Raw genomic sequence first — 25,547 nt, 5'->3', positions numbered from 1 at the left:
ACTTGCTTTTTCTCCTGACTCCATCTGCTTCCAACCTGCTCCTCTGCTTGTGAGATAAATAAAGTGGGACAGCACATGTTTACAGAGATTTTAAAATCATAACGAAATGAACTTAGAGGCTGGTTTGCTTGTCAATTATCTACCACAAAGTGGCAGTTCCAAAGATTGCTAGCGGCAGGCTCTCCTGAGAATTCACTGTCCTCAGAGACTTCTCCCCCTGGTTTTTAGCCAGCTCCAGTACTGTGACACCTGGGTTGTGTGTCCATGCAACGTTTACTGTGCTGAGTGTGCGTGGACTTCAGGTAGGAGTGGTGTTCCTGCTGCCTTTGCAGAATTCAGTATCTCACAGAAGCACCACACAAGGCTGGTCATGGTGGCACACCTTTAATCCCAGCACTAAGGAGGATCACTATGAGTTTGAAGCCAGCCTAGTCTACATGACGTTTCCAAGCCAGCCGGGACTACATAGTAAGACCCTGTCTTAAAAAACAAAAACAAAAACAAAAGCAAGCAAACAACAAAACCCCACACAAGTTCACAGTAACTAGAAATGACTAGTCAGAGGCTCAGCTTCCTGCTGATGTGGACCACCTACCCATATGACCTGCCTCTCCACCAGCCTGGTGCCCAGCTGTCCCTGGATGGGCCTGTCCTTGTCTTCTTACCTGGTTGTGGTCACGCTGCCCTGTACCTGAGGCTTTCCTGTTTCTAAGAAGCATTGACGATGTGGTCTTATTTTGTCTTTTGTGTATCTGCACATCTGCCCTCAGTGTCCAGAACCCATGTAGTCTTCCACTCCATTCCTTAGTTTCTCTCCTGAAAACTTCTTCCCTAAAACCTTGGAAAATACTTGTGTGAACTGGTAGTTCAGAGCTGGCAACCTGAAAAGCCTTAGAGGTGCTGTCATGGGCACCCTTCCAGTGCCTGCGGAAGTGGTTTCCCCAGCAGGCTCTCTAGGGAACAGGCTCGCTGGGGAAGCAGCGCCTTCCTCCACTAGCTTTAGAAATAAGCACCCCATGGAATAGAAAGGAAGAGAAAGCCATCCACCCAGCTTTATCTGAGCCTGGTAACAGAGAGGGGAGTGTGAGGGAGAACAAGAGGGAGATGAAGTTAATTACCCTTCCAAGCAAAGGTGAACGCTGGAGATGGCGAGACCCATTTACAGGAGGGAATAGACCCATCATTGAGACTAGAGAAAGGGAGGATTGTTCAGGGCCAGGAAAGCGTCTCGATGTTCAGATTCCATTCCCTTTCTGGAGCTCTGGAGGGAGAAAGGTCATGACTTGGGCTGGGAAGGTACACTTAGCAGACTGGGAGGGGGTTGCTATCTTAGGTCCAGTTCTGGGCTTGCAACTTGCCCCACCCCAAGGGAATGGGCTTCATTCCTTTCTGGAAGCTGGTATGGGCTGGCAGAGCAAGGGGTATCCTGGGAGAGGCCCCCATTACCATCACAAGGGCTGTCAGACCCTACAATGCAGTGGGGCCCCAAATGCAGGGTAACCCTAACCTTGCAGTGATTGAAACAGATAGAGGGGGAGCTCTCCCACACAATGCCCATCCTGGCCCCTCTCCTCCTCCTCCTTGTACTTCCTCAAGAGCCTTTGTCTTCTGGTCCCTTGGGCTTGGAGGCTCTCTCATTCCCCACAAATGCTGTCCATTAACTTCAGAATGAGGCCTCCAGGGGGAAGGCCTGGCCCTTTCTCTCCTTGCTTCATCTCTCAGAAGCTCTTCTGGTTCTCCCCTGCCTGCGAAGCAAAAAAAAAAAAAAAAAAAAGCCCAGCTGTGAAAAAAACATCTCTGGGTTTGCATCAGTCTCACAGGAGCTGCTGGTCCTTCCTGGGCTAGACATTTGCAGCTCGTGCTCAGAGATGGTGGAAGGTGCTCTGTCTGGGGTGAGTGGCCTGGTACAGTCCAATGACCACACCAGACCCTTTGTCATCTCCCCGTGCCCCAAAGCGTGGAGTCCTCTGGACCTTCAGCACACATCCTGCCATGACTGGTGAAAACAAGGCTGTTTTGATCTTTTGGGGGTGGCCTGGGCTTCTACTGTGGCTCCTGAAAAAGGGTGAGCACCAGTCTTCAAATGAGCCAGCACCTGGGGAAGAAAGCGATGGCTCAGATCCTCCAGTGGGCACTCACGGGGAGCTCTCTCTCTCCAGGCATTTTGTTGTCATCTGTAGTGCTGTAGTCGGGCCTCTTTCTTAGACACTGATGAAAGCCACAAACCTGCTTTCCAAAAGCAAGAAGCATGGGTGGAGGAAAGCCCATGTGTACACCACACCCACATCCACATTTCAAGGAATCTGGACCTCTGGGTCCAAACTACATGCTATATTTTGGCACCGAAGTGAGGGCAGAGGAGGCTCCAGGTGGTACTGAGGGCAGGCTTCTCTTGAAGGCTGGCTTTACTTAGAGCCAGGCAGCTGGTGGCCCTGATTCCTGCACAGGGGTGTGAGGTGCGTATTTCCCATCAGCCTTGTGCTGGGCTTGGAGAGGAAGCTAGGAGACAAGGCAGCTATGGAAACATCTGTGAGACGCTCAGCTGAGAGGCATGCTGTAAACTGGAGGGAAGTGACGACAGGGCCTTCAATAGTGCACGGCTATACCAGACCAGGCACTGCAGCCAACCTTCACAGGTCTCACATTTTACAATACCCTATAAATTAGGAACCACTCTAATGCCACTGGCGAGCTAGCAAGTGAATTGTTCAAGATGATCCAGCTAGCAAGCTGCATCAAAGGAATGGAAGCCCTGGTCTTCTGTCAGCAAAGTCCACAACAGTGTCAGGCTGGTGGCTTAGTGTTCTTTCCAGCCTCTTCCGAGGGTGAGCAGGCTGGCCCTATTGCATGGAACAGGACCTCACCATGGTTGCATAGTGCCCAAAGGTCCTTCACTGTCTCCCAGCATGTAACAGGCTAGGGGTATCTTCAAGCTTTAATGTGATCTGCCCCTCAAGCACTCCTGTGGTGTCCTACAGTTAAATCCTAAGGCCATACTAAGGAGCACCTGCTCGCACGCTCTCCCTCTCCCTCTCTCTCCTGTCTTCCTTTCAGACCTTCTTTATACTGCCTGCTGCTCAGCTCCCCCTCTGCCAGGCTAGCTTTGCTCTGGATAATTCTATATCATTCCTGCTGGGCTGGAGCCTGTACCCACAGAGTGGGTAAAAAGCCCACTCCAGTCCCCCACATAAATAGGCACTTCAATGTACTTCTCTTGGTGGCTGTGCCAAGTGTCCGTTATACATCTTAACAATACCTCAGGTCACAATATGGCTTCTCTACACCACGTTCTTGCTCTGTTCCTCAGTCAGCTGAGTGGGGACACACTGCCTGCCATCCACTATTTGCCACAAACCACGACACATTGTGCCAAAGGGATAAAAACAAAACCCTCACAAGAAACACAGAGACTATTAGAACAGGTATGTAGGTTCTCATCTTTAATAGCAGTTAAAAGAGGAACGTATACAGGGGAATGGGGTACACATGCTCTTTCCCCAGAGGAGCCCCCCTTTATGCAGCTGCTGCAGCAGAGTTGTTTCCAGGTGAGTACGAGAGGAAAAGCTTCCTTTTAGAGGTACAGATGGATCTCACTGAAGTTCTCCCACAAATATGGAACTGTGCAAAATGAAAAGGCTATTTCCAACAAATCAGTGAGGAGTGACTAAAATGCAGATGAATAAAAGAAGAAAGGGAGGGGCAGAGGGAGGAGGGCACAGCAAAATCCGTCTGGAGGAGGCCTGGTGAAGCCAACTGAGCCTGCACTCAGAGGGTTGAGCAGGAAACTCCTGGCCAGTGTCACCCTGGGCCTGGGACCTGCTGAGCTAGGTGCTGTGGAGCTAGATGGACCATTGGGCCTGGTGCACGACAGAGTCACCGGGAGATACTCCTTTTGCCAACAGGGACTCTGTGGGTTCCATGTGCAGCCTTCTTCTTCTCTACTCACACCAGTGCCACCTGGTACTGAGAGGGTTTGTTTGTTTGTTTGTTTGTTTGTTTGTTTTCCATGAACGATAAAAAGTAAGTGAGCCTCTGCCTAACCACAGCTCACAAATCAGACTGTCTACACGGATGTGGATCTGGTTGGAAGGCTAGACCTCCAGGCAGCAGTGTCTCACCCACCTGAGACTCTTCAGGACATGTGTGCCTGCAGGCATCTGAGGTAAGGTCCCAGAGCCTGAGGCCTACAGGCACGCATACTGTGCGCAAGCCCTCAAGGGCAGCTCAGCTTTAGGCCTTATGGATAAAATGAAAAAAGAAAAAGTCCTACTTCATCAATTCATAATCACCTTGACAGTGTAGGTCCCTGGCTTTCACAGCTCAGAAGGAACATGCCGCTTTTTGTTAGGGAACAGTACAGGAAGATGCAGATGTAGAGGCAGGAGGAGAAAAGGCAGGTGGGCATCCTCATACACCCTGAGATTGGATGAAATTCCCTTCAGCAGGACTCTGCTGTGGAAGGTAGAGTGGTCCTCCACCTGTTTTCATTCACTCTGTGACAGTTCCTCTGCTGCAGAGGTGGAGACTAGACAGGCAGCGAGATGGAGTCTTAAAGGACAAATGCTGTGACAGTCTAGCAGTCTCTCTCCTGCACTGGAGATCTCTACACTGAAGGCTGACGAGCCCTGGCAAAGGGCCTTTCTTCCCTTCTCAGTCAGCAGGACTTCAGTTAGTGGAATCACTTCTCAGCCCTATCAACAAATCCAGGGCTTAGAGACACCACCTTGTCTTCTTTCCCACAGGCTCCTGCCTTTCCTTGGCTAATCAAGTTTTTGGTGTTCTTATGAGACTCTCCTCCTGAACCTTTGGGCCATTGTGTAGCCCAAGGATGAGACTTACAGGCATCTGCAGAGCACCTGAGGCTGTTCTCTCCAGCTGGTATTCAAGATGGCTATGGTAAGGGTGGGGTATGTTCAAGATGGGGTAAGCTATGTTGGGCTGGGAGATAGAGAAGTACTGCTGTCCCAGAAGCATGTAGGTGACAAAGGCAATGAAAGATTGTTCGACCAGTAACTCTGCTCATCACTGAAGCTGGGAACACTTTTGTGACATCTTGGTTAGTGTTTCATGATGCAATTATACTCTTACCAGCAGTCAGACTAACAGCTTCCACAATTGTTTGAGTGTGTAGATGCTTCTGACCAACGTCACAGTAAAGCCCTTGCATTGTCTCAGGAGTCTATCTGGCTGGCCCAGGCTCCAGAGATCAAAGATAGGACTCCAGGAAAATACTCTCAGGTGAGGCCAAGGGACAGCTCAGAAGATGGGAGCCCTGGGCTTGAGCAAGAAGAGATTTGTCTCTAAGATGTGACTTAGTTGATGATAGATGGGCCAGAGGCAACAAGCCATTAGCTACAGTTGACCCTGTCTACCTCATGGTAACAGATCCATGCCCAGGAACATCTAGTCCTGTGGAGGTTGTGCCCACCATGTAGAGCTTGGGACATTTTCTTTAAAGATAACAGCCAGAAGTTCATGTTGTTAAAACATGAACAATCTCAAGAAGTCATAAGGCTCTATCCAAGGTGAAGGCACCCAGGCTATTTTCAGGCTTCAGGGGTTCAGACCATTTAGAGATGTTGCTGCAGGAGGCAAGTATGAGACTCTCACTCAGAAACCTTCAGAAGTCACTGCTAATCTATATTATGAACCAAGTGTTTTGGTCATGAAAGAAGGGACAGAGATGAATAGAAAGGGGCTGGGGTCCTTGGGGACCCAAATTGGCTTTCAAGATCCAGAAAAACAACTTACCCAGTGGGGCAACTTGCTTTTCAGCATGGACCCAAGTGTTTACTCAGCTAACCACCCCTCTCCAGCCACAAGGCCCAGTTAGACTACACTAATGAAACTGTCACCTATGGGGACCAGAGTGAAACTGTCATCTTGCCACATGCCACACTCTTATGAGGCAATAAGTCAGCCAATGAGGCAGATGGATATTCTAAACTGAGGCTGGCTTTGGTGTACTATGTCGGTATGTCTGCCAGGCTCTCCTATACACTTAAGCGAGCACTTGAGAGCAAACAGGACACGCATTATTATTCTTTTACTTCCTCATCTCAACTCCCAGCACCAGGCACCCATGAATTTGTGGGGCCCCGGATAAGAGGCAGCTTATCATGTTAGCACTGACAATGCATCCTTCCCAGGATAACACAGAAAGTATGGCAGTAACTTCCCCTGAACCCCTCCTGTTCTTGATTATTCTATGCCTCTCTTACTACAGGGAAAGGTTATGTGAATACTGTACAGGGGTTAATAAAAAAATACATAGGCTCTCTTTGAGGAAGAATGCACAAATGCAGGGCCAGCCCAGGCAGATCCTGGACCATGGGCTACAGCAAATGGCCTCTGTGGGCCCAAGGCCAACATTCAGGAGTGGTGGCTGCTGATGAGTCCTCGGAGCTGCTTGGCCACAGTGTCAATCAATTTCTGCTTGTCTCGCTCATTTTTCCGGAACTGTGCAAACATGTTATTCTTGCGGCTAGTATCTTTCATCCTAAACAGAGGAGAGAAAGGGGGCAAGGTGTTTGAGATAGTACCAGACAAAGAATAAGCAGGGAGTAGATGGACGGCAATATGTATCTTAACCATTACTCAGAGTGGAGGAGTCCAGAATATTCCCACTGTCTAGTTACCTACTCATTATGGAGCTGTCCTTCAGACACCCACCACCTTCCTAACTTCAGTTGCTTTTGGTTAAGAGTTAGCTTTGGAGGGGTCAGGTCCTTATCCTCATACCTTTCCCATCTGGCCCACCCTTATGTCTTCAGATGAGCACCTTTATAGGAGTCTGAGACAAGGCACAGCTCTGCTGGCCAGCAGACTCCTAAAATTGTCTGGGGTACACTTATTTCATTAGCCTATTGGGACCTAAGAGATGGAATTTGGAAGGTAAGGCAGAAAAATATTGTCTTAAAATTAATTGCAAGAGATCATGAGTCACCTGAGAGTCACTGTACAACTTTCAGCCCCACTCTAGCTGGTCACTCTTTCTTGCCACTAAAAAAAGATGAAGAGTTAGTCTCTTCATTAGTTTCAGGACTATGGATGAGAAGCAGTATTTTGCCATGTGGGTATAGTGATGAGGGAAGCAGGTTCCCAGGGGATGGGCACCTTCTCAGGTAACAAAGCCACGCTTTATGTGAGAGACAGCGTGAGCTCTCAATGATCGTGTACAATCTCAGATCTTTGTTTTGGGTTCTGTTAAAGCTCTGCAGGTGATATTACTGGGATAGAAATAATGGATATAGCTCTGTCAGGCAAATGGCTCTAACGGGGAGGCAGGGTGAAAGAAAGTAAGGACAAACTGACATTACTGCAGTCTCTAGGTCCAGCCAAACCACTGTGTCAGAGCCCAGGACTATGCTGTTCTCTGTAGAGGGCCTGCAATCCATGGCATCCAATGCTGATGACTTACTCTGGCCTAACCTCTGCACCGACTGCCAGCCCATGGGTGGGGTAGGCCGGCTGGCACCTTTGTTCTTGGAATTGAACTGGCTCTCTGTTATTAGGGCTACATGGGGAAAGTCTAGAGAAGGGTCTAAATTACTCCCAGGCATACTTCCTAAAGGTCTTTGGCCAATCCTGGGCCTTCTTTACTCCTTTGTGGGCAGTCTTTTGAAGAGGAATATAGTCAGAGGCCACGAATCAGGACAGGAATCCCACAAAGGCAATTTATATCTTGTATAGATGCTTCTTCACACCATGCACAATGTGTGCTCATCTGTGTTTGTATATTCACTGGAGAGCATACAGTCCATAAGGGCAATCTGAGTGGCAAGGAAGCGGAGCTGTCTGGCTCTTTGACAGTGACCACCAAAGCTATCTGTGACTTTTCTCCCTAGTCTAAGCTCAGAATAATCCTTTCAGGCTAGAGTTTTTTTTTTTTTTTTTTTTTTTTTTTTTTTTTTTTTTTTTTTTATCCAGCATGGAGCTCCTGCCCACATGTGGAAGCCTGCTCTAGGCTAGGAAGGAGGGCAGATGACTTGACTTTCCTTAATGCTCTTAAGGCCCTGGTAAGCACAGTTTGCTACTTCAAATACTAGTTGCACAATTCTGTTTGGGAAACCGGCAGAGTTTTAGATTATTCTGAAGGACTCCCTTCCTTTTGCTGGATAAGCTATAAATCTAAACAACACAAAACCAACAGGAAAAAGGAAACAGAGAAGCCCTTTCTATATTTGCAGGACATTTGGCTTGACTGATGTTATAATTTCCTACAGCAGTGCAGAAATAGATGACCAGAGACAGCCTGTAGTTCAAGAGGAGGATCCCGCACTCTGTAGAAAGAGAAGAGCCAAAAGGCAAGTTGTTCTTGGCCACTAAAGCCTCTGGTTGGAACCATGCTCTCAGGTGCCCTGATGAAACCATTTGTACCCAGCAATGTGAAAAACTCAAAGTGAACCCTCCCTTCTCCTGCCCTTCTATAAGCCTCGAATTCTCTTTTCTTCTAGTTGGGCCACCTTTTAGTGACACAGGGACTTTCCTTTTTTTCAGATAGTACTGTCAGTGATCTGGGTTCTTCTGTCTTGACTCACTAGGAAGGGCCAGATTTGGAAAGAGAGACTGGCAGGCTTGGGTAGCAGTTGCCTCTGGGGAAGCAGGAACAGGACAGAGGAGAGAAGGAATTCCTCTGAGGCTGAAGATGTGGATATTTCAGTGACCTGGGGAGCCCTTGCTTTCCAATGTTGGGGATAAAGATGTCAAGTTCACTGATGACTAGGACTCAGCACACAGCTTTGTTGCATGCTAGGCCAGAATGGTAAGACATTACCAATTGCTATACCTAAGGAAGAGTAAAGGATCTCAAGAGAAGTGACTGAGTACCAGCTTAAACATCAGACTACCTCCCCATTTCCACTGGGTAATGAGAAATCTGGGCCTGGCTTGCCTCTGATGAGGAATCCTCATGAGAGATGTGGGGTCTAGACCCTAAAGCCATAGGCCTTGTCCCTAGGAGCTCCTCTGTCAGAGCTGAACTGCAGGCCCTGAGCCAACTAGAGTACCAAGCAGGCCAGGAAGCTGAATAGAAGAGATCCCTAGTACTGATGGGAAAAGTCCCTGCCATCACTCCCACCCCCAAATGAATTGGTAAACCAAATATCTGTAAGGAACAAAGAAAGAGGAAGTGCCTAGCACCAGGCTGGTTTAGAAGATTAGTTTGTCAGGGTGAAGACCACTAACAGGACCAGGACTTTAGTTTAGTTATTGGCATCATTGAGGAAACTGGAAGGACTTGCCTCAAAGTGATGGAAAAGTCCCAAGTGAATAACATACTTACTCTCTAGATATCCTAAAGAAGAAAGTCATTGGGAGAGAGAACCATGGGAGAAAGTTAACATGAAACCATCAATTCTCAGCATGTCTCTTGACTTCAAACACAGAGCCCAGCATCTTACTCTTGTCTATTCTCTGCTTCCCCTTTACGTTTGGCACATTTCCCAACACCCTCACCCCCCCACACATAGTAAAAAAGGTACACCTTGATTTCTATTTTTGTCTAAAGCTCTACTCTGACCTCCTGGATGCTAGCACTTGTCTTTCTAGGGTTGGAGCGTGCTTGGCTGCCCATACACGTAAACTTTCTACACTGCCTCGATACAAGTACTCTTGTGAGTAGTCAGTCTTAAAAAGCTCTTTGACATGAGCATGCCAGTTCTCTCTCTCTCTCTGTCTCTCTGTCTCTGTCTCTCTCTGTCTGTCTCTGTCTCTGTCTCTGTCTCTCTCTCTCTATCTCTCTCTCTCTTTTTTTTCCAGAGCTGAGGACTGAACCCAGGGCCTTAGGTTAGCAAAACCCATAGCGAGATTGCAGTGCATACCACTGGCACCTGTGTACCAGTGGCTAGCTTTGAGCTGTTTGGTGTCGGATAACTCAGTTCAGTGAAGCCACATTTCTGAGGAGCTCTGCTCTACATATCATTAAACCCTGAGGACTAGGACATGCTCTTCTGCTTACCAGACTGGCCTGAGCCCAAACTAAGTCATCTTACTATCTTCTCTTATCTTCTCTAGGGAAAGACACTTTGTCTAATTAGGCTACAGAACAATACAGAATCCCATTCTGATTTATTCTTATAGCTTGCTGGAGCTGAGAATTACAACTGGACTACCAAGTGCAATGGTCAAGATGGCTGATGGCATCTGAGCTAGCTTCCAAAACAAAGATGTTTTTCAAGGCACTGGAAACAGGAAAATGGCCTTGTATGCCACCCCTTGCCCCACTGCCCACTTCCCCATACAGAGCACAGGGCTGGGTACTCACTTTTCAAGCAAAGTCAGAGCAGTCACAGGGTTCACCCGGAGGTACTTGCAGTTGGGCTGTCCATAGTCAGCAAGGTATGTGGACCAATCCCATTGAATGAAGAGGTCCAATAGCTGAAAAATACCACAATCCCCATACCAAGGGTTATTCAGACAAAGGAAACCAGGACCCCAGAAATCCCAATATTCCTTACTACCAGCTAACTCTTGAAACACAGAAATGAACATGTAATAAAAGCAAATACAGCTGCAGACCACACCACAACTAGGAAAATAACCAAGTAAATGTTAGATGACAGAGTAATTTTCACCATGAGCAAAAGTCCATCATTGAGACCCCATACTAGCAGGGAGCCTTAGAGGCAGTCTATGGAGAAACTATTTTGGGCTGATCTCAAATGCAGGCCTCATAGTAATCACCCACTTATTCATTTGAGAAATGCCTATCATGAGCTTTCTGAACATCAAGTTCTACTCAAGGAGCTCAGAATTCAACAATGAACAAATTAAGTGGGTACAGCCCAGAGCCACGATGCAACTTCAACCTCAGTTAGTGAGTACTGGTGCTCCTCATACTCTCATTTTGTAGGCTGGCCAGTGTCCTTGACAGCCTTGCTGCTGGTAACACACTGTCCTAGACTGTTTGGGATCAGGCACTACATCTAGTTAATATCTTTTGAGTTGACTTTCGTCTGGACTATTTCCATAGCCTTTTTCGTATACAACACTGACATTTTTGAAGAGTATAGTCCCCCTGCCTCTACTGTTCCCTCATCTTCATCTTGTCTGATGTCTTCTCAGATATACAATATGGATTTCCAACTAGAATTCTACACAAGTGACACCATGTCCTCCTCCGGGGTATTCCTTTCTTCTTCACTGGTAACACTAGTTTTGACCACTTGGTCAAGATGTCTGATTCCTCAACTATTTAATTAAGAGGTTGTACTCTGTAACTAGTGAGAAACTGGGGAGACTATTTATTAATGATTTATTTCTATTTTATGTGTATGAGTTTTACCTGCATGAATGCCTGTGAACTATGTGCATGCATGGTGCCCTTAGAGGCCAGAGGAGAGCATTGGATCTCCTGGGACTAGAGTTACAGATGGTTGTGAACCCACTGTGTACGTACTGGGAACCAAACCTGGGACCTCTGCAAGAGTAGCCAATGTTCTTAACCTCTGAATCATCTCTCCAATCCCTTGGTAATATTGATTTATCAATCAAAATGGTTTAAATGTGAATACAATCCATATGAACAGGAACAACAGCAAAAATAAAACTTTTTTTTCTCAATAAAAATAGGCCAGTTGCTAGAAGGTCTCATTCTACGAAGACACCATTTTCAAGTCTTAGTGAAAAGAGCCCATGGAATCCACCAACTGTGTGTTCTACTTCATGCCCTCAAGAACCTTATGAAAAGCAGTCCTGACACAACAGAAAGATATTTGCAGAGTGTAATACTGGAGTGACAGAACTGAGGTTGACGGCTACAATCACATTCCCATGCATTAAACTGTTAATTATTTATATAGCTCATTGGTCAAACAGCATAAAAATAGAGAACAGCACCTTGAAATTTATCTCATTCCATGTTCAGAGATAAAAGGGTTATCTTCCCATTATTTTCTGGAGGCAAGTCCTTGTTTACAGAGTCTGATGGCAATTACACACTGGTGTTTTCCAAAGCTACTGTATGAAGAGGATGCTGAAGGCCATCATTAACAGCATATGGTGACATAAGGACTCTTGCATTCACCAATTCAGGCACATTTTCAAAATATTCCCAGTAGTCCAGTTTTATTTCTGTCCAGTAGGCTGGGTGCCAAGGATCAGATATAAGCACATGTACATATAAGCAGCAAGATTACAGTCAGCAGACTCTGAAAACTGAAAATGGCAGACACAGTAAGGCTGCTGCTGGTCCAGCCATATCACCCTTCTGGGCTGGGGCTCCCTGGGTAATATCTGAACTCACACAAATACACTGCTCTTGATTAAATATTTTTCCTTATATAGAACATCTAGGGAAGACTCTTTCCTGATCTAGTTATCAATACTGTGTACAAACACTACCTTCCTTCCCTCTACATTGATCATTAATTCAGCATTCATTCTGCTATTAGGGAGTGCTCCTCTTTCTCTCCTGCGTGGGTTTCCTACTGGTATGGACTCTGGGATCCCCACTTTTTTATTATTAATTGGTTTATTTATTTTACATCTCAACTGCAGCCTCCCTTCTCTCTTCTTCTCCCACTCCTTCCCCACTCCTCCCCCTACCCTCCACATCCACACTCCATCCTTCCTCTGTAATTGCTCAGAAAGGGGCAGGCTTCCCAATGGGCTTCAGCAAAGCATGGCATATCAAGCTGCAATAAGACCAAGCACCTCCCTCCGTATTCAGGTCGGGCAAGGCAATCCAGCATGAGGACTGGGTTCCCAAGAGCCAGCCAAAGCACCAGGGACAGCCCTGCTCCCATTGCCAGGAATCTCACATATAGACCAAGCTACACAACTGTCACATATATGCAGAGGGCCTAGGTCAGTCCCATGCAGGCTCCCTGGTTGTTGGTTCAGACTCTGTGAGTTCCCATGAACCAGGCTAGTGGTTTCTGTGGGTTTTCCTGTGATGTTCCTGACCTGCCTGTTTCCAACAATCCCTCCTCCCTCTCCTTAGCAAGAATCCCCTAGCGTGGAGCAATGTTTGGCTGTGGGTCTCTGAATCTGCCGCCACCAGTCACTCACTGGATGAAGGCTCTCTGATGACAACTAGGGTAGTCACTAATGGGATCCTCACTTTTTTTCCCCCCCGAGATAGGGTTTCTCTGTGTAGCTTTGGCGCCTGTCCTGGAACTCGCGCTGTAGCCCAGGCTGGCCTCGAACTCATAGAGATCTGCCTGGCTCTGCCTACCGAGTGCTGGGATTAAAGGCGTGCACCACCATCACCTGGCCTGGGATCCCCACTTTTAATGGCTTATGCTATATATACTGTTTTGGGACTCAGACTGTCCCAGCATTGGCAAGCAGGAGTCCCTTCAAGTTGGGCACGTGTTCCTGTGTTATGACCTATAATTTCTGGAGCACTTCAGACAGAGCTTTCTGGTACAACAAGGAGTTGCATTAAACCAGCTCAGTGCTGCAATCAGCCATTATTTTTTGAGAAGATTCTTTTAGGGGGAATGCTATGAAAAAAAGATTTTTTTTTTTTGGAATATCTGTTTCCTGCTATTGGGAAGGCAACTTATGGGGACCTAAGCTCTTCAACACATGACGTACTAATATGCATGTAGTAAAACCCCCGACACCCACAAATACTAAGAGTCTCAACACTCTCACAGGTTCTCTTTTGTTTCCCTGGTGAGAACCCTGGCTTTCAACATCTTCATTTCACTGATCAACCAACCTTACATCTGAAGTGGACTCAGGGTTGTTTGTACATACCACTAAAACAACAACCAGCAAACTAAACAAGGCGATTGAAGATGGAGCTCAGGATTGGTTTGCAGCTCTTCCTCCTACCATCAAACACCATGCTCATAAGTAACATGGATAACTTGCCATGCTGTTCAGTTTGATGCAACTGGTTCAGTTTTGTTTTTCTTTTTTAATTTGTTTTTTAAAATTAGGTTCTTCCCTCCCCTATCCTTGTTTGTTTCTAAATATTCACTGATTCTGTTTCTGAATTAGGGGCTCCCCTGAAGCAAGGCCAAACCTCTTCCTCCTCCTCCTCCTCCTCCTCCTCCTCCTCCTCCTCCTCCTCCTCCTCTTCTTCTTCTTCTTCTTTTTTCCTTTTTTCCCAAGACAGGGTTTCTCTGTGTAGTTTTGACTGTCCTGGAACTCACTATGTAGAGCAAATTTTTTAAATTTTGAACTTAGACCTTGAACTAGACCAAACTTCTTCTTTTTTTTTTTTGGTTTTTTCAAGACAGGGTTTCTCTATGTCGTTTTGGTGCCTGTCCTGGACCTTACTCTGTAGACCAGGTTGGCCTTGAACTCACAGAGATCCACCTGCTTCTGCCTCCTGAGTGCTGGGATTAAAAGCGTGCGCCACCACCGCCTGGCTAGTCCAAACTTCTTAAAGACTTTCTTTATTTGGATTTGTAGCTGAGAGAGACTGGAAAAATCCAAAGGAGTCAAAGGCAAAACTTTTTTCCAAGCTTAGCTATACAGATAGAGAACAGACAGGTTCTAACAGCAGGACAAATACAAAGTTTCAGGAAAGACCTTTGGGGTGAGACAGTATAAAGATAGGCCAAACTTACAATTTGTGTTTCCCAAAACTAACCTGCCAAGTGGACCAAGCCTGGGGTCCTTGCAGGTGGCAGGCACTAGAGAGAAGACTGTCTGAGGACAGAGGAAGATCCAACTAGAGGGATGCATCCATGCTGGGAGGGCCCCAGCCTTGGCTATCTGATTTCAGGGTTCCAAAGGAGGTACCCATAAGTAGTGCAGAAGAGCCCAGAGGATTCTGGTCATGCCTGCACCAGCTCCACTGGGTAGCAATGGCCCAACCTCATGTTGCCAAAACCTCCTCTTTCTAGCATGGTGCAAAGATTCCACAGAGAACCAAGAATGGCAGGAGCAAAGGTAGGTACACACAGCAATGGACACCTTGACAGGAGCCACACCCTGCTTCCCATAGACTTGATTTGTTGACAAGTTTCCTCTTGAACAGGCTCAGTGATTCCTGTAGAAACTACTCTGAAAGCAGGAATGTCCTTGAGGTAAAAGGAAAACTTGAGTGTAAACCTTATATGCAGCCAAAAGAATTCTTCATGCTAAACAGGATACAGTACAAGACAATAATGATATCATGTCTCTCTGAGAAACTTATATAATCCCCCCAAATTCTAAATATGCTGTGTCTTCTGTAAGTACAGTTTCCTTACATAAGGGAACAGGAACATTAGAACACTAGACAGGAGTCCCTTGCTCACTGACAGTCTGACAGGATAAAAGTCATCACATCATCATAAGACATTTTTCATAATATACAACCAGCAGGTACATTTAGGAGGCAGCAGGACATAGCAAGAGCAAATGCAGGCTCAGCGTCCCCCAACTGAGAGTGTGATCACAGATAAAGCTTCTATCAACAACTGAGGGCAAGCCAAGATAAAGACTGTAGAGAAACTGCTGAACAGCAGACCCAACCATAACCCATCTGTGTTTATTGCCAGGATTTCCCCTGACCCCATGCCCTTGGCCATGCAATTCAAAGAATAGCTTTGGCTTGCCTCCTCCATGACCTCAGAAATGTTTCCTGATACAGACATCTGGGCAAATGTCAGAAGAGGAACGAAGAACTTTAACAAACACAGTACCAACAATGTAGCAGGCATTCCTAGGTACTGCACAGGGAAGATAGTGAGATGCCATGTCCAGTCTTGAACTGAAGCTGGTAAATGAACATATGCAGAGTGATGGACACTAAAATACTTTAAGAGGATGACACAGTTCACAAGAAAGGCTTATAGACCCAGGCCAGGCAGGTGGGGACTGGCAGGGGTGAGGTGGGGGTGCCAGGCAAGGAAGCTGACAAGGCAGTCTCTGAGGAGTACTTTAGATAAAATAACTAGGAGAAAGGGAGCAAGGGACAAATGAGCCTTGAGTTGCTAAGTTAAGGGAACTGAATTTCACCTAAAAGCCTCTCTACTTGTTTTACAAGGATGCTCCCCAATATTTTCTAGGGTAGAAGATGGAAAACTATAACCACCACCTATTTTTTTTAAATAAAGTTTTATTGGAACAGAGCTGTGTTCACTGGCTAACACATCTATGGCTGCTTTTATGTAGTATTAGCTGAGGCCAGTAGCTATGACAAATACTACCACATGCCAGGAAAGCCTAAAGCTGTACTCTTGGACTTTTCAGAGAAGTCTAGCTTTAGATCCAGGTCAAGAAGGGTACTGTGTGTGTGTGTGTGTGTGTGTGTGTGTGAAGATGTGAGCTTTCTCATATCTATTAAATTAAAGAAAGGAAGGCAAGAAGACAAGGTTCTCAATCACAAGGGGGTAATAAGAACTTCATTATTGTAACAACCGGCACCAGAATTCCTTTAGGAGAGAGAAGTACTTGGGGAGAACTGCTTTAGGGAGAAGTGCTTGAGTGAGCCCCTCAAGATACAGAGACACCTGCAGATAAAGAGTGAAAAATTTGTGACACTGGTTAAGAGGCAGACCTGGAAGAAGGGCAATTTAACTAACGTATGAGAAGGGCTAAGAAGAAAATCTCTAAAGGTTCTATGGCCTGGACAACTCTGGAGACCGGGATACTGAATAAGGAGTTTTTTCAACATTGCTGCTGTCTAGTTTAGACAAATCTCTGGTTCCAGATGCTCGAGTGAAGGCTGGTAGGCTGGCTCTTCCCTCTCCCCTGCCTCTCTCTGTGTGTCTCAAAGCACAACTAGATAACTGCAAGCTTACTGCACAACAGAAGCCCAGGAGGCATGGAGATGGACAATACACAGGGGCTCACAGCAATTCAGAGGAGGCCTCTGGATTTTCCACAGATGACAAAACTGGGACTGGAGAAGCCTCCTGGGCTCTCTGGATCTCTACCCGAACCTTGCAACAATGGCCATGCTGCAAGCTGGGTCCTGGAGCTTCCAGGAGGGTCTGGTCCCCTTTTCCCTTGCAGGGAAAGAGGGAAGGGAAAAGGTGAGTCATGGGTGTGTGGCTGGTTCCTTGCTGTTCTTGTAACCCCACTACTTGGATGTAGGCATCATGAAACTCTGTTTCAGTGGGCAAATGAGCAACAGCAGTTTCTTCTTAAAGAAAACATTACCTTCAGAAACATTTATTTACTTCAATAATACATGTTTCTAGCTTGCCTATCTAAGACTTTCACTCCTAAGGTTATATTGGCAGGCAAGGGAGAGGTAGATAGGTTGAAGGTGCCCCCACAGTCATCTCCAGCTGGGGTCTGCAGGAGCCTCTGGAATGGGGACACAGTACCAAATCTGTTTTCAATCATGTTGCCCCGTGGTCATATCTTACTAACCACAGCATCTTGCTGAGGGGAGAGAGGCAGGACCTTGACTGGTGCTGACTAAGTTGCCCCTTTTAGGGGTGGGGAGACAGCAGGTGAGAAGTTTGGGTAGAAATTTTGCCATAGATGTAGTAGGAGAAGGGGACTGTAGCCTTGGATTGTTTTTTTTCTTCCAGTATCCTATTGTTTGGGTTAGGGACTATATTACTGAGTTGTTAACTGAACTATCAGACATTCTCAGGTCAAAACAACTGGGTTTAGGAGCATCTCTGCAAAGAGACCATAAATGGAAGGTAATATCAAAAATACAAGTATAAGCAAGCATCAAAACAATGGCAGAACTCAACGGCTCTAACCACAGGACAAGCTCTGTTTCACCCACTTTAGAAAGTAAAATCCGTGATACATCTATCAGACATGATAAATAGCCCTTAAGATTAAAATTATTAAAAAAGATACTTGAAATATGATTTATATACAGAGATGTAAGTGATGAATTTTTCTTAGCCTATATACATAATATGCACCTTGAAATATTAATTGGTTAGTATGTATATGCAAACATATGTAAACATACCCCCCCCCACACACACATGCCTCTAAAGACAATGATAATGTTTTAATGTTTGTAGACATAAGTTTCTGTCCTACCCGGTCCCACAGCCATTCAGACCCAAATAAACACACAGAGGCTTATATTAATTATAAACTGTTTGGCCTATTGCTCAGGCTTATAACTAACTAGCTCTTATGCTTAAATTAACCGATAATTCTTGTCTATGTTTAGCCACATGGCTTGGTACCTTTTCTCAGTCCAGCATTCTCATCTTACTTCCTCTGCATCTGGCTGGCTACACTGTCTCTGCCTTTTCTCTTCCCAGCCTTCTCCTAGTCTGGTCACCCTACCTACACTTCCTGCCTGGCTACTGGCCAATCAGCATTTTATTAAACTGATAGGAGTGGCAAATCTTTACAGTGTACAAGAGCATTATCACACAGCACATGTTCCATGTCAAACTGCAGTGGGGAGAAAGGTGTGGAGTGGAATATCTTTTTGTATCTATTCATATCTAATTATAGTTGATTAATAAATTGTTATAAACATAAATATATATTACAGGTGAGTCTTCAAAATTTATTTTACCAATAGTGGTGCTCAATGAAAAGTTTGGAGGAACTATCTAGAATATGCAGGGAAAACTATCATAATCAAGTGTGTTGGAGTATACCTATAATCTCAACACTTTGGAGGCTGAGAAAGTGAGATCAAGAGTTCATGTTCAGATATGGCTAGCACTTAGTGTAACTCATCAGTTAACAACAAAGTAATCAGATGGCTATACATATTAGCCAGGGAAGTCTGTATTTAAGTCCTGAGATAAGCAGGCTTCTAGGATGTGCTAAGAGCTGGACAAGACACCAGTCTATGGGGGCAACTTCTGGTTCAAGCCACTACATATGCCTCTGTACACACACACACACACACACACACACACACACACACACACACACACGCATGCACACACATACACATCACATGCACACATCATGCCCAGTCTCTGCAAGAGCTGGAACTTGAGAGGTGCCAAGGGCAGAGCAGATACCCAGTGAACCCCCAGAAAGTGATGGAAGTCACTGAGGGGGCCACATGTGGAGAGTGTTGCTACAGGGGGTAGGGTGAGTTTACACTGCAGAACCAAGAATGCTTCCCCAAACTGAATAAACTGGCAAGCATAGTACCTCTTAGTAACTGAGAACAACCTCCACCCCTCACTTCACATGTTCTCATGACAACTTGGCATCTGCTATGCATTCTTATGCCATGTACACACACACACACACACACACACACACACACACACACACACTGTGAGTAACTTTCTGCAACTTACCTTTTTTGTCATCACTTTTTCTTATTAATTAAATTTACTCATTTATTTTACATCCCGGCTGACAGAAGTTTCTTTTCCCTCCCCTCTTCCTATTCCCTTCCCCTACCTCCCCCACCCTGAATCCTCTTCTGTTTCTGTTCAGAAAAGGACAGGCCTCCCATGGGTATCAACAAAGCATAGCACATCATAAGGCCGGGCAAGGCAACCTAGTATGGGGAATAGGTTACCAAAAGTGAGCCAAAGCTTTAGGGACAGGCCCTGCTCCCATTGCCAGGAGTCCCACATATAGACCAAGTTACATAACTGTCACACATATGTAGAGGACTAGGTTTGTCCCATGTAGGCTCTCTGGCTGTCAGTCCAGACTCTATGAACTTCTATGAGCCCAGGTTATGCAACTTACCTTTTTATCCATTCTTATATCTTATCCATATTGATCAGTCCAAATCTGTTTATTCATTTGAACTGTTAAATACTACTTCCCAATGTGTAAGAATATAAAAACATACTACAATATGCTTCTCAGTTGTTTCTGGTGGAGAGTTGCCCAAGTGTGTTTTGGATGGGAAGGGGATGTAATTAATGTCTGCTGGTACTCAGGGCAGACAGCAGGCTAAGTGAGTGTGGTGAGAAAGGACTGTTACCCAGTCTTTACCACACACTGAATGTATGATGTAAAAATGTCAGGTCTGTGTTGTAAGCAGTTCCTGAACCTGATTCATAGCAAGTGACACGGAGAAAAGGCAGCTATCAGTCCAGACGTAGATGCTAAGTTGACTGAAAGGGCCCTTCTATCCTTGGAAGAGAACACACAGAAAGACACACTAAACAATCAGTGGTGAAGCCTGTGTGAGCAGAATGAGGATGAACACAAAGCATCCCTCCTCTGAAGTAGGAAGTGAGAGTTACAGTCCCATTTGAGAATCCTTAGGACTAGACCAGTCTTCAAAGGCTTTCCTAAGGAATGCAAGCAGACCTGGGATGACAGGATAAGCTCTGCTTTCAGAGCTACCTTCTTTGACTATATCGCCTCTGAAATTCTCCAGGAAGTAACAGTGCCCGTTAGCCAGCAACTGAGCTGGTTGGGTAGGAGAAGTCAGGAGGAAAAAGAAACCTTGGAGTGGGAGAGCTTTAAATCACTTGTTTTCAGAAGTTTGCAGAGGGAGTGATCTCTCCCTTAGTCTACACACATGAACTGAACCTATCTTCTTATGTGGCTGGAACAGTGAGATTTTACTCTTTGAAGGTATGGGGGTATTGATCCAGCATTTTATCTGTGTGTTTATTATCTCCTCATTAGAGCATGGCCTGCTGTGAGGGTCCAGAAATTCACTGGGGGTTTCTGATTCATAAATTAGATTAATTTTTGTTAACCACCCCCTTTATCAAATTAGGATCTGAAAAAGAGGTATGGTAAGTGAAAGCACATTTAAAAGTCACTTTGTTATTACAGTTATCAGCATGGCCACCACAGAGGTGTCATTATTAATCAAAGGTTCCACTGCCCTTTGTGAACTTCACAGGAACAGAAACCTGTTTGACTTTTGCTTCAATGTAACAGCTAACCAAGCCCCTGGCTCTCACCCAAGTTCCAACTCCCTTTTCCCATCCTGTCCATGTCCTGTGGACCAGAGCCATCTGGACACTTTCCACATTAGCATTTGTCACATGACTTGTTCCTGGGAACTAAGTGCCATCAAGGAAGGACCTTAGCAAGTGCCTGGCCATCAGTATAGGGTTTTTTTAAGAGACTACCTACAGTTTAGACAGTGAAAGGATGAACAGTCTATACTTTTACCTGTGATCTCTCTCTCCATGTCTACAAGAAAATCACCACCAAGTACAGACCAAGGTGATACTGGAAAATGACCACCTTTTTCTAGCTAGTCCCCTTGTCTAGTCCTTTCCATATTGTGACATTCCTCAGCTAAACTTCTGCATTACCTTTTCAACTCCTGTCCCCACAGGTTCACAACACTGAGTTGGAGACAGAGGGTGTTCAGGTGGCCAGGAATCTTTCAGGTATGGTGAAAAGCTATTCTGAGGCCATCTCTGTCACTCTGCTGAGGTGCTGCAATCAGCTCAGGCCTCTGATGTTTTCTCACTCATGTGCTCTAGGGCCCATTACTAACCTCTCTTTAAAGTGGAAATAACTTGGCTTGGGGAAGTGCTCTGCAGAGCCTGGCATCTAGCAAAGCTTAGCCTGCATGAGCCAAGATGACAGTACAGAGAGTGAAGATGGCAGACATTCCTGTTCACAGGCCCACACCTAATTCATGCCTTTTTTGATTCAGAAAGACTTCTTTTTCTTTCTCCTGTCCAGATCCTTCACACTTTGAAGAGATCTTGAAAAACCTTCTTCCAGTCTCTGGCACCTGTTTCACTTGCTGGTACCATAGCCTATCTGAAATTACCTGTTACTTCTTTGGTCTGGTCTCCTTGAGAGATTACACCTCATATCAGTACATTTTTCTCAGCTTCTGCCTGTATACAGGTCTAGACCCATGGTAGTTTAAGACAGTGCATATCTATGTGTATGTGTGTCTTACTTTCTGATCCCAGAGAGGTACCAAGCATAATTCCAAGGGGATCTCACAGCTAAAGGGTGTGCCCTTTTGGATGCTCAGTACTTTAAACTTCTTTTATCACCTGCAGCAGCCAATGATGAAAGCCTGTACTCTGAGCAAGGAGTTCTAGAGAGAGGCCAAATCAAGATTAATACTTGCTGTGCAGGCTAGTCTTATGTCAACTTGATGCAGGCTGGAGTTATCTGAAAGAAGGGAACTTCAATTGAGAAAATGCCTCCATAGGATCCACTGTAGGACATTTTCCTAATTAGTGAATCCTGGGGAAGGGCCCAAGCCATTGTGGGTGGTTCTATCACTTGACTGGTGGTCTTGGGTTCTATAAAAAAACAACAGGCTGAGCAAGTCATGATGAGCAAACCAGTAAGCAGCACCTACCCACTCCCACCCATGGCCTCTGCATCATTTCCTGCCTCTAAGTTCCTGTCCTGTTTGAGTTCGTATCCTGACTTCCTTTGATAACAGACTGATTATAATGTGTTCAATAAGCCAAATAAATCCTTTCCTCTCCAACTTGCTTTTGGTCATAGTGTTTCATCACAGCAATAGAAACCCTAATTAATGTACTTGCTCAGGACAATATGCTAAACAATAATCTAGTCCAGATCTGGGAGCACCCATTACACATCCAACTGCAAGAAGTTAGGCCTGAGGTATAGCAGAAAGCTCCTTACGTAGATTAGTTCTGGCCTAGCAGGTCTAGACTTCCAGGCACAGGGTTTATGATAAATGAGAGTTGTCAACAAGCCTATTTTTTCCCTGTAAGCTATCCAGGGTCAGCTACTGTACATACACCCCTAACTCTGAATATTAAACACTGCTTCTATATATTTCTTAGAATTCTCTTGGCCAAGTGGTATGTCTGAATTGGGCTGAAGACTATGGCACAGCCCTATAATAGAGGCAATGTCATCCAAGACTCTATGCAGACACTGTCCTCAACTCTTTCTGATGCCAGCAAAGCCGCTAAACATCCTTTTGTTTTAGTTACATCACAGATACTTCCACTGCTCAGCTGTGAGCAAATTGAGAGAATGTCCATTTTTGTCTTTGAGTGTTAGCTCTGAGGTAGGGAGTGAAGGAATTCAGTGAAGACTGCTGATGTGGGATTGAGAGAACCACAGGAGGTTGGTGTCCTGGTCCAGCTCTGAGTGCCTGGCAGTAAACATCTTTCACCTCCAGGGCTACCCCTGGTTTCCCCAGGTTAAATTCCAGGATCTGGCTCAAGAGGCGCTGGTCTCCAATCTCTGGTAGTGCTTCTTCATCTCCAACAGGCAAAGAATGGGTGGAAAGGCTCAGTCACAGGAGATTGGACTGTTTACAGTTGGCCAGGCCAAGATTAGTGTGAGCACAACATATGCCAGGTTCATTGGAAGTTACATTTTCCTTTTGTTTACACATTGTAGAGGAGACCAGAAGGGAAAAGCAGGTGACCTCCTGTTAACCTCGCTGTCTGCTGGAGGCTGCTGCCCTCACCTCTGAATGAACTTTCAGATTATCTCACACAAGATTCACCTTGCGCTGAACTTGTACGCCTGCTCTGAAGGCCCCAGTCACGTAGCTGTGATTAAACATTACAGAGTGGCCATAAATTTACAGAAGTATTATTGTGGCTTGCTTTCCTTTCTTCTTTGGGAGAGGAAGAGAGCAATGGGTTTGGATCAGTGGGGGAGTTAAAAAAAGGAAGTTCATAGTCAAACAAACAGTTCCTTTGCAGTCCTGAACAAAGAGGAAAACAAGCCATAGGTGTCCCAGAAAGAAAGGGAGACATCTGGCCATGGGAGAAACCAGAGCTGTAGGGGCTACAGAGCCCCACTCCTGGCAGTGGAGTTGTGGGGCTCCAGGTCCTGTTTCTAGATAACCTCAAAAATCACAGGTGACCCACAAACTAGTCTGTCCTGAAGGGACCCTTGAGAGAGGGAGGGATACTTTCTCTTGGGCTTGCTACATGGTTTAGGCAAGTGACAGGGAGCAGGTGAGGGAGAGGGGGCTGCAGAAAAACACAGTTGGTTTTTTTCTTTAAGCTGCTATGAAAGATGAGGAAGCCCAACATCTGGGGCATTTCATCAGAGACGGGACAAAGACTAGACCATGTTCTAGAAGAAACACCCAAAGCTGACTGGATGACCTAAGAACACTTATTTTAGTGATTCACTGTTTTATGCTTAAAGTAAGAAAAAAATGATATCTCACTGAAAGTTTGCTCAACTCTCTAGGATTCCAAAGCCAAGAGACGCCTACAACAGGCCTGTGTTGCCCATGAAACAATGAGACTTCTATAATCAGAAAAGGCAAGGGAGTGCTCTATTTGTTCTAAAAGAATTGTAAAAAGTGGTCAGGAAGCCCAGACTGAGGTGACAGGCACTGGCCAGCAAAGCCACCTTTGGAATCAGCTGTCCTGTCTCTGGTTACTTACATGGCAGTGACAGGGTGCTAAAGAAGTTCATTGTTTCTACAGCTGGCGAAGCAGTGTCCATTAGAGCAGCAAAGCCTAGACAGGGTCTGTCCACATGAGGAAGGCAGCCAATGGCTTAGCTTAGTGTTGTCTCTCAGCAAGACCTATCGCTGCTGGGAAGATCTGCCAGGAGTTAGACACAGGCCTTGGAAGTGCTTAGGCACTGTCTGATATACAGAGCTGTGGCAGGCAGTGACATGGCCATGGTGTCAGGGGCTGTTCAAGTGATAGATTTAAGTTGAGTGCAGAAGTTCTGAGGAATCTGTACAGGTTGAGGCAGGGATGTGGGAATCACAGAGAGGCTGAGAGCACAAAGGATACTGCAATGAGGAAACAGTCTGAAGTCAGGCAAATAATTACACAGATACATTGGTACCAGTCAGGGGCAAGGAGACAGGCTTTGTAAGGTAGCTAGATACTAGCAGGCACACACACAAGGAGGAAACACCACCTGATGCCAAAGAGAGCTAGGAAATAAGACTAGACTTTGGGTGGGAACATGGAAGAAAGAGCCCAACAAAACTGGTTTGTTGAGAGCCAAAGTGGACCAGGTACTACATCACTACTCTATAGCACAGTGTATTAGTAGTACAGATACACTCATCTAATCCTGAGACAGATACTGTCATTGTGTCTGTCTATATGTAAGGTAACCGGGCATCAGCAATTTAAGCAAATGTTCACAATCACACTTCTAGTAAGCAGAAGTTAGAATATGACTCCAGGTACATTTGGTTTGATGCATATGTAAATCTAAGAGTAGAATTATACAAACAGAATTAAGGATGCACAAGAGTTCATGTCAGCTAGACTGAGCAAATCTCCCCATTGTTCTTTAGAGCCAGCTTAAGGCCTCACCTCCTCGAGGAATCTAGGAACCCCAATCTCAGTGTCTTGAACTCCATTTGTATTGACTGTTTATGTGCACAGGAAGTGCTGTTCCATAGGTTTCCACTCCTCTGTTCCTCACAACTGAACAGCTGATGATGCCAGTAAATCAGTTGTTCATATGGAGAGAAACCTGAGTGTTTTACGTTTGTAGCTCCCAGAATAAATGTCAGTTCTTTGAGGGCCAAGGCCCATACTGTGGGACCTCAATATATTGTGTCTAAATCCCTAGAAACTAACAAAAAGCTCTTGATACTTTACTGCATTTGTGGGTTTTTTCCTTTTACTAAAATTATTAGTTTTCTTGTGTACTTCTATAAAAAAGTATGTGCTTTAAAAAAATTAGAAAACATTTTAATACAGAAGCATAATGGGAAATGATAACTCAATTTTTCTTATATAATAATAATATTTTTTATTTATATTATATATGATATATAAATATATGTGATTATATATGTGATATTATAT

The 25,547-nt window shown here is 45.3% G+C and overlaps 1 protein-coding gene across 1 annotated transcript in view; it reads right to left on the bottom strand.

The window, feature by feature from the left end:
* Positions 1–5,619: 5,619 nt before the first annotated feature.
* The window catches only part of Exoc6b (exocyst complex component 6B), a 493,791-nt gene continuing 473,863 nt past the window's right edge, over positions 5,620–25,547 (bottom strand). The window contains exons 21-22 of the mRNA XM_059258084.1: positions 10,265–10,377; positions 5,620–6,499 (exon numbers count right to left, since the gene is read on the bottom strand). Coding sequence (XP_059114067.1) covers positions 6,373–6,499; positions 10,265–10,377 — 240 coding nt within the window. The 3' untranslated portion in view covers positions 5,620–6,372. The remainder of the gene's footprint in view (positions 6,500–10,264; positions 10,378–25,547) is intronic.

This window comes from Peromyscus eremicus, chromosome 3 (genome assembly GCF_949786415.1).
Source record: "Peromyscus eremicus chromosome 3, PerEre_H2_v1, whole genome shotgun sequence".
NCBI lineage: Eukaryota > Metazoa > Chordata > Mammalia > Rodentia > Cricetidae > Peromyscus > Peromyscus eremicus.
Note: the sequence above shows the minus strand (reverse complement) of the source record. Positions and strands in the feature narration are given on the sequence as shown.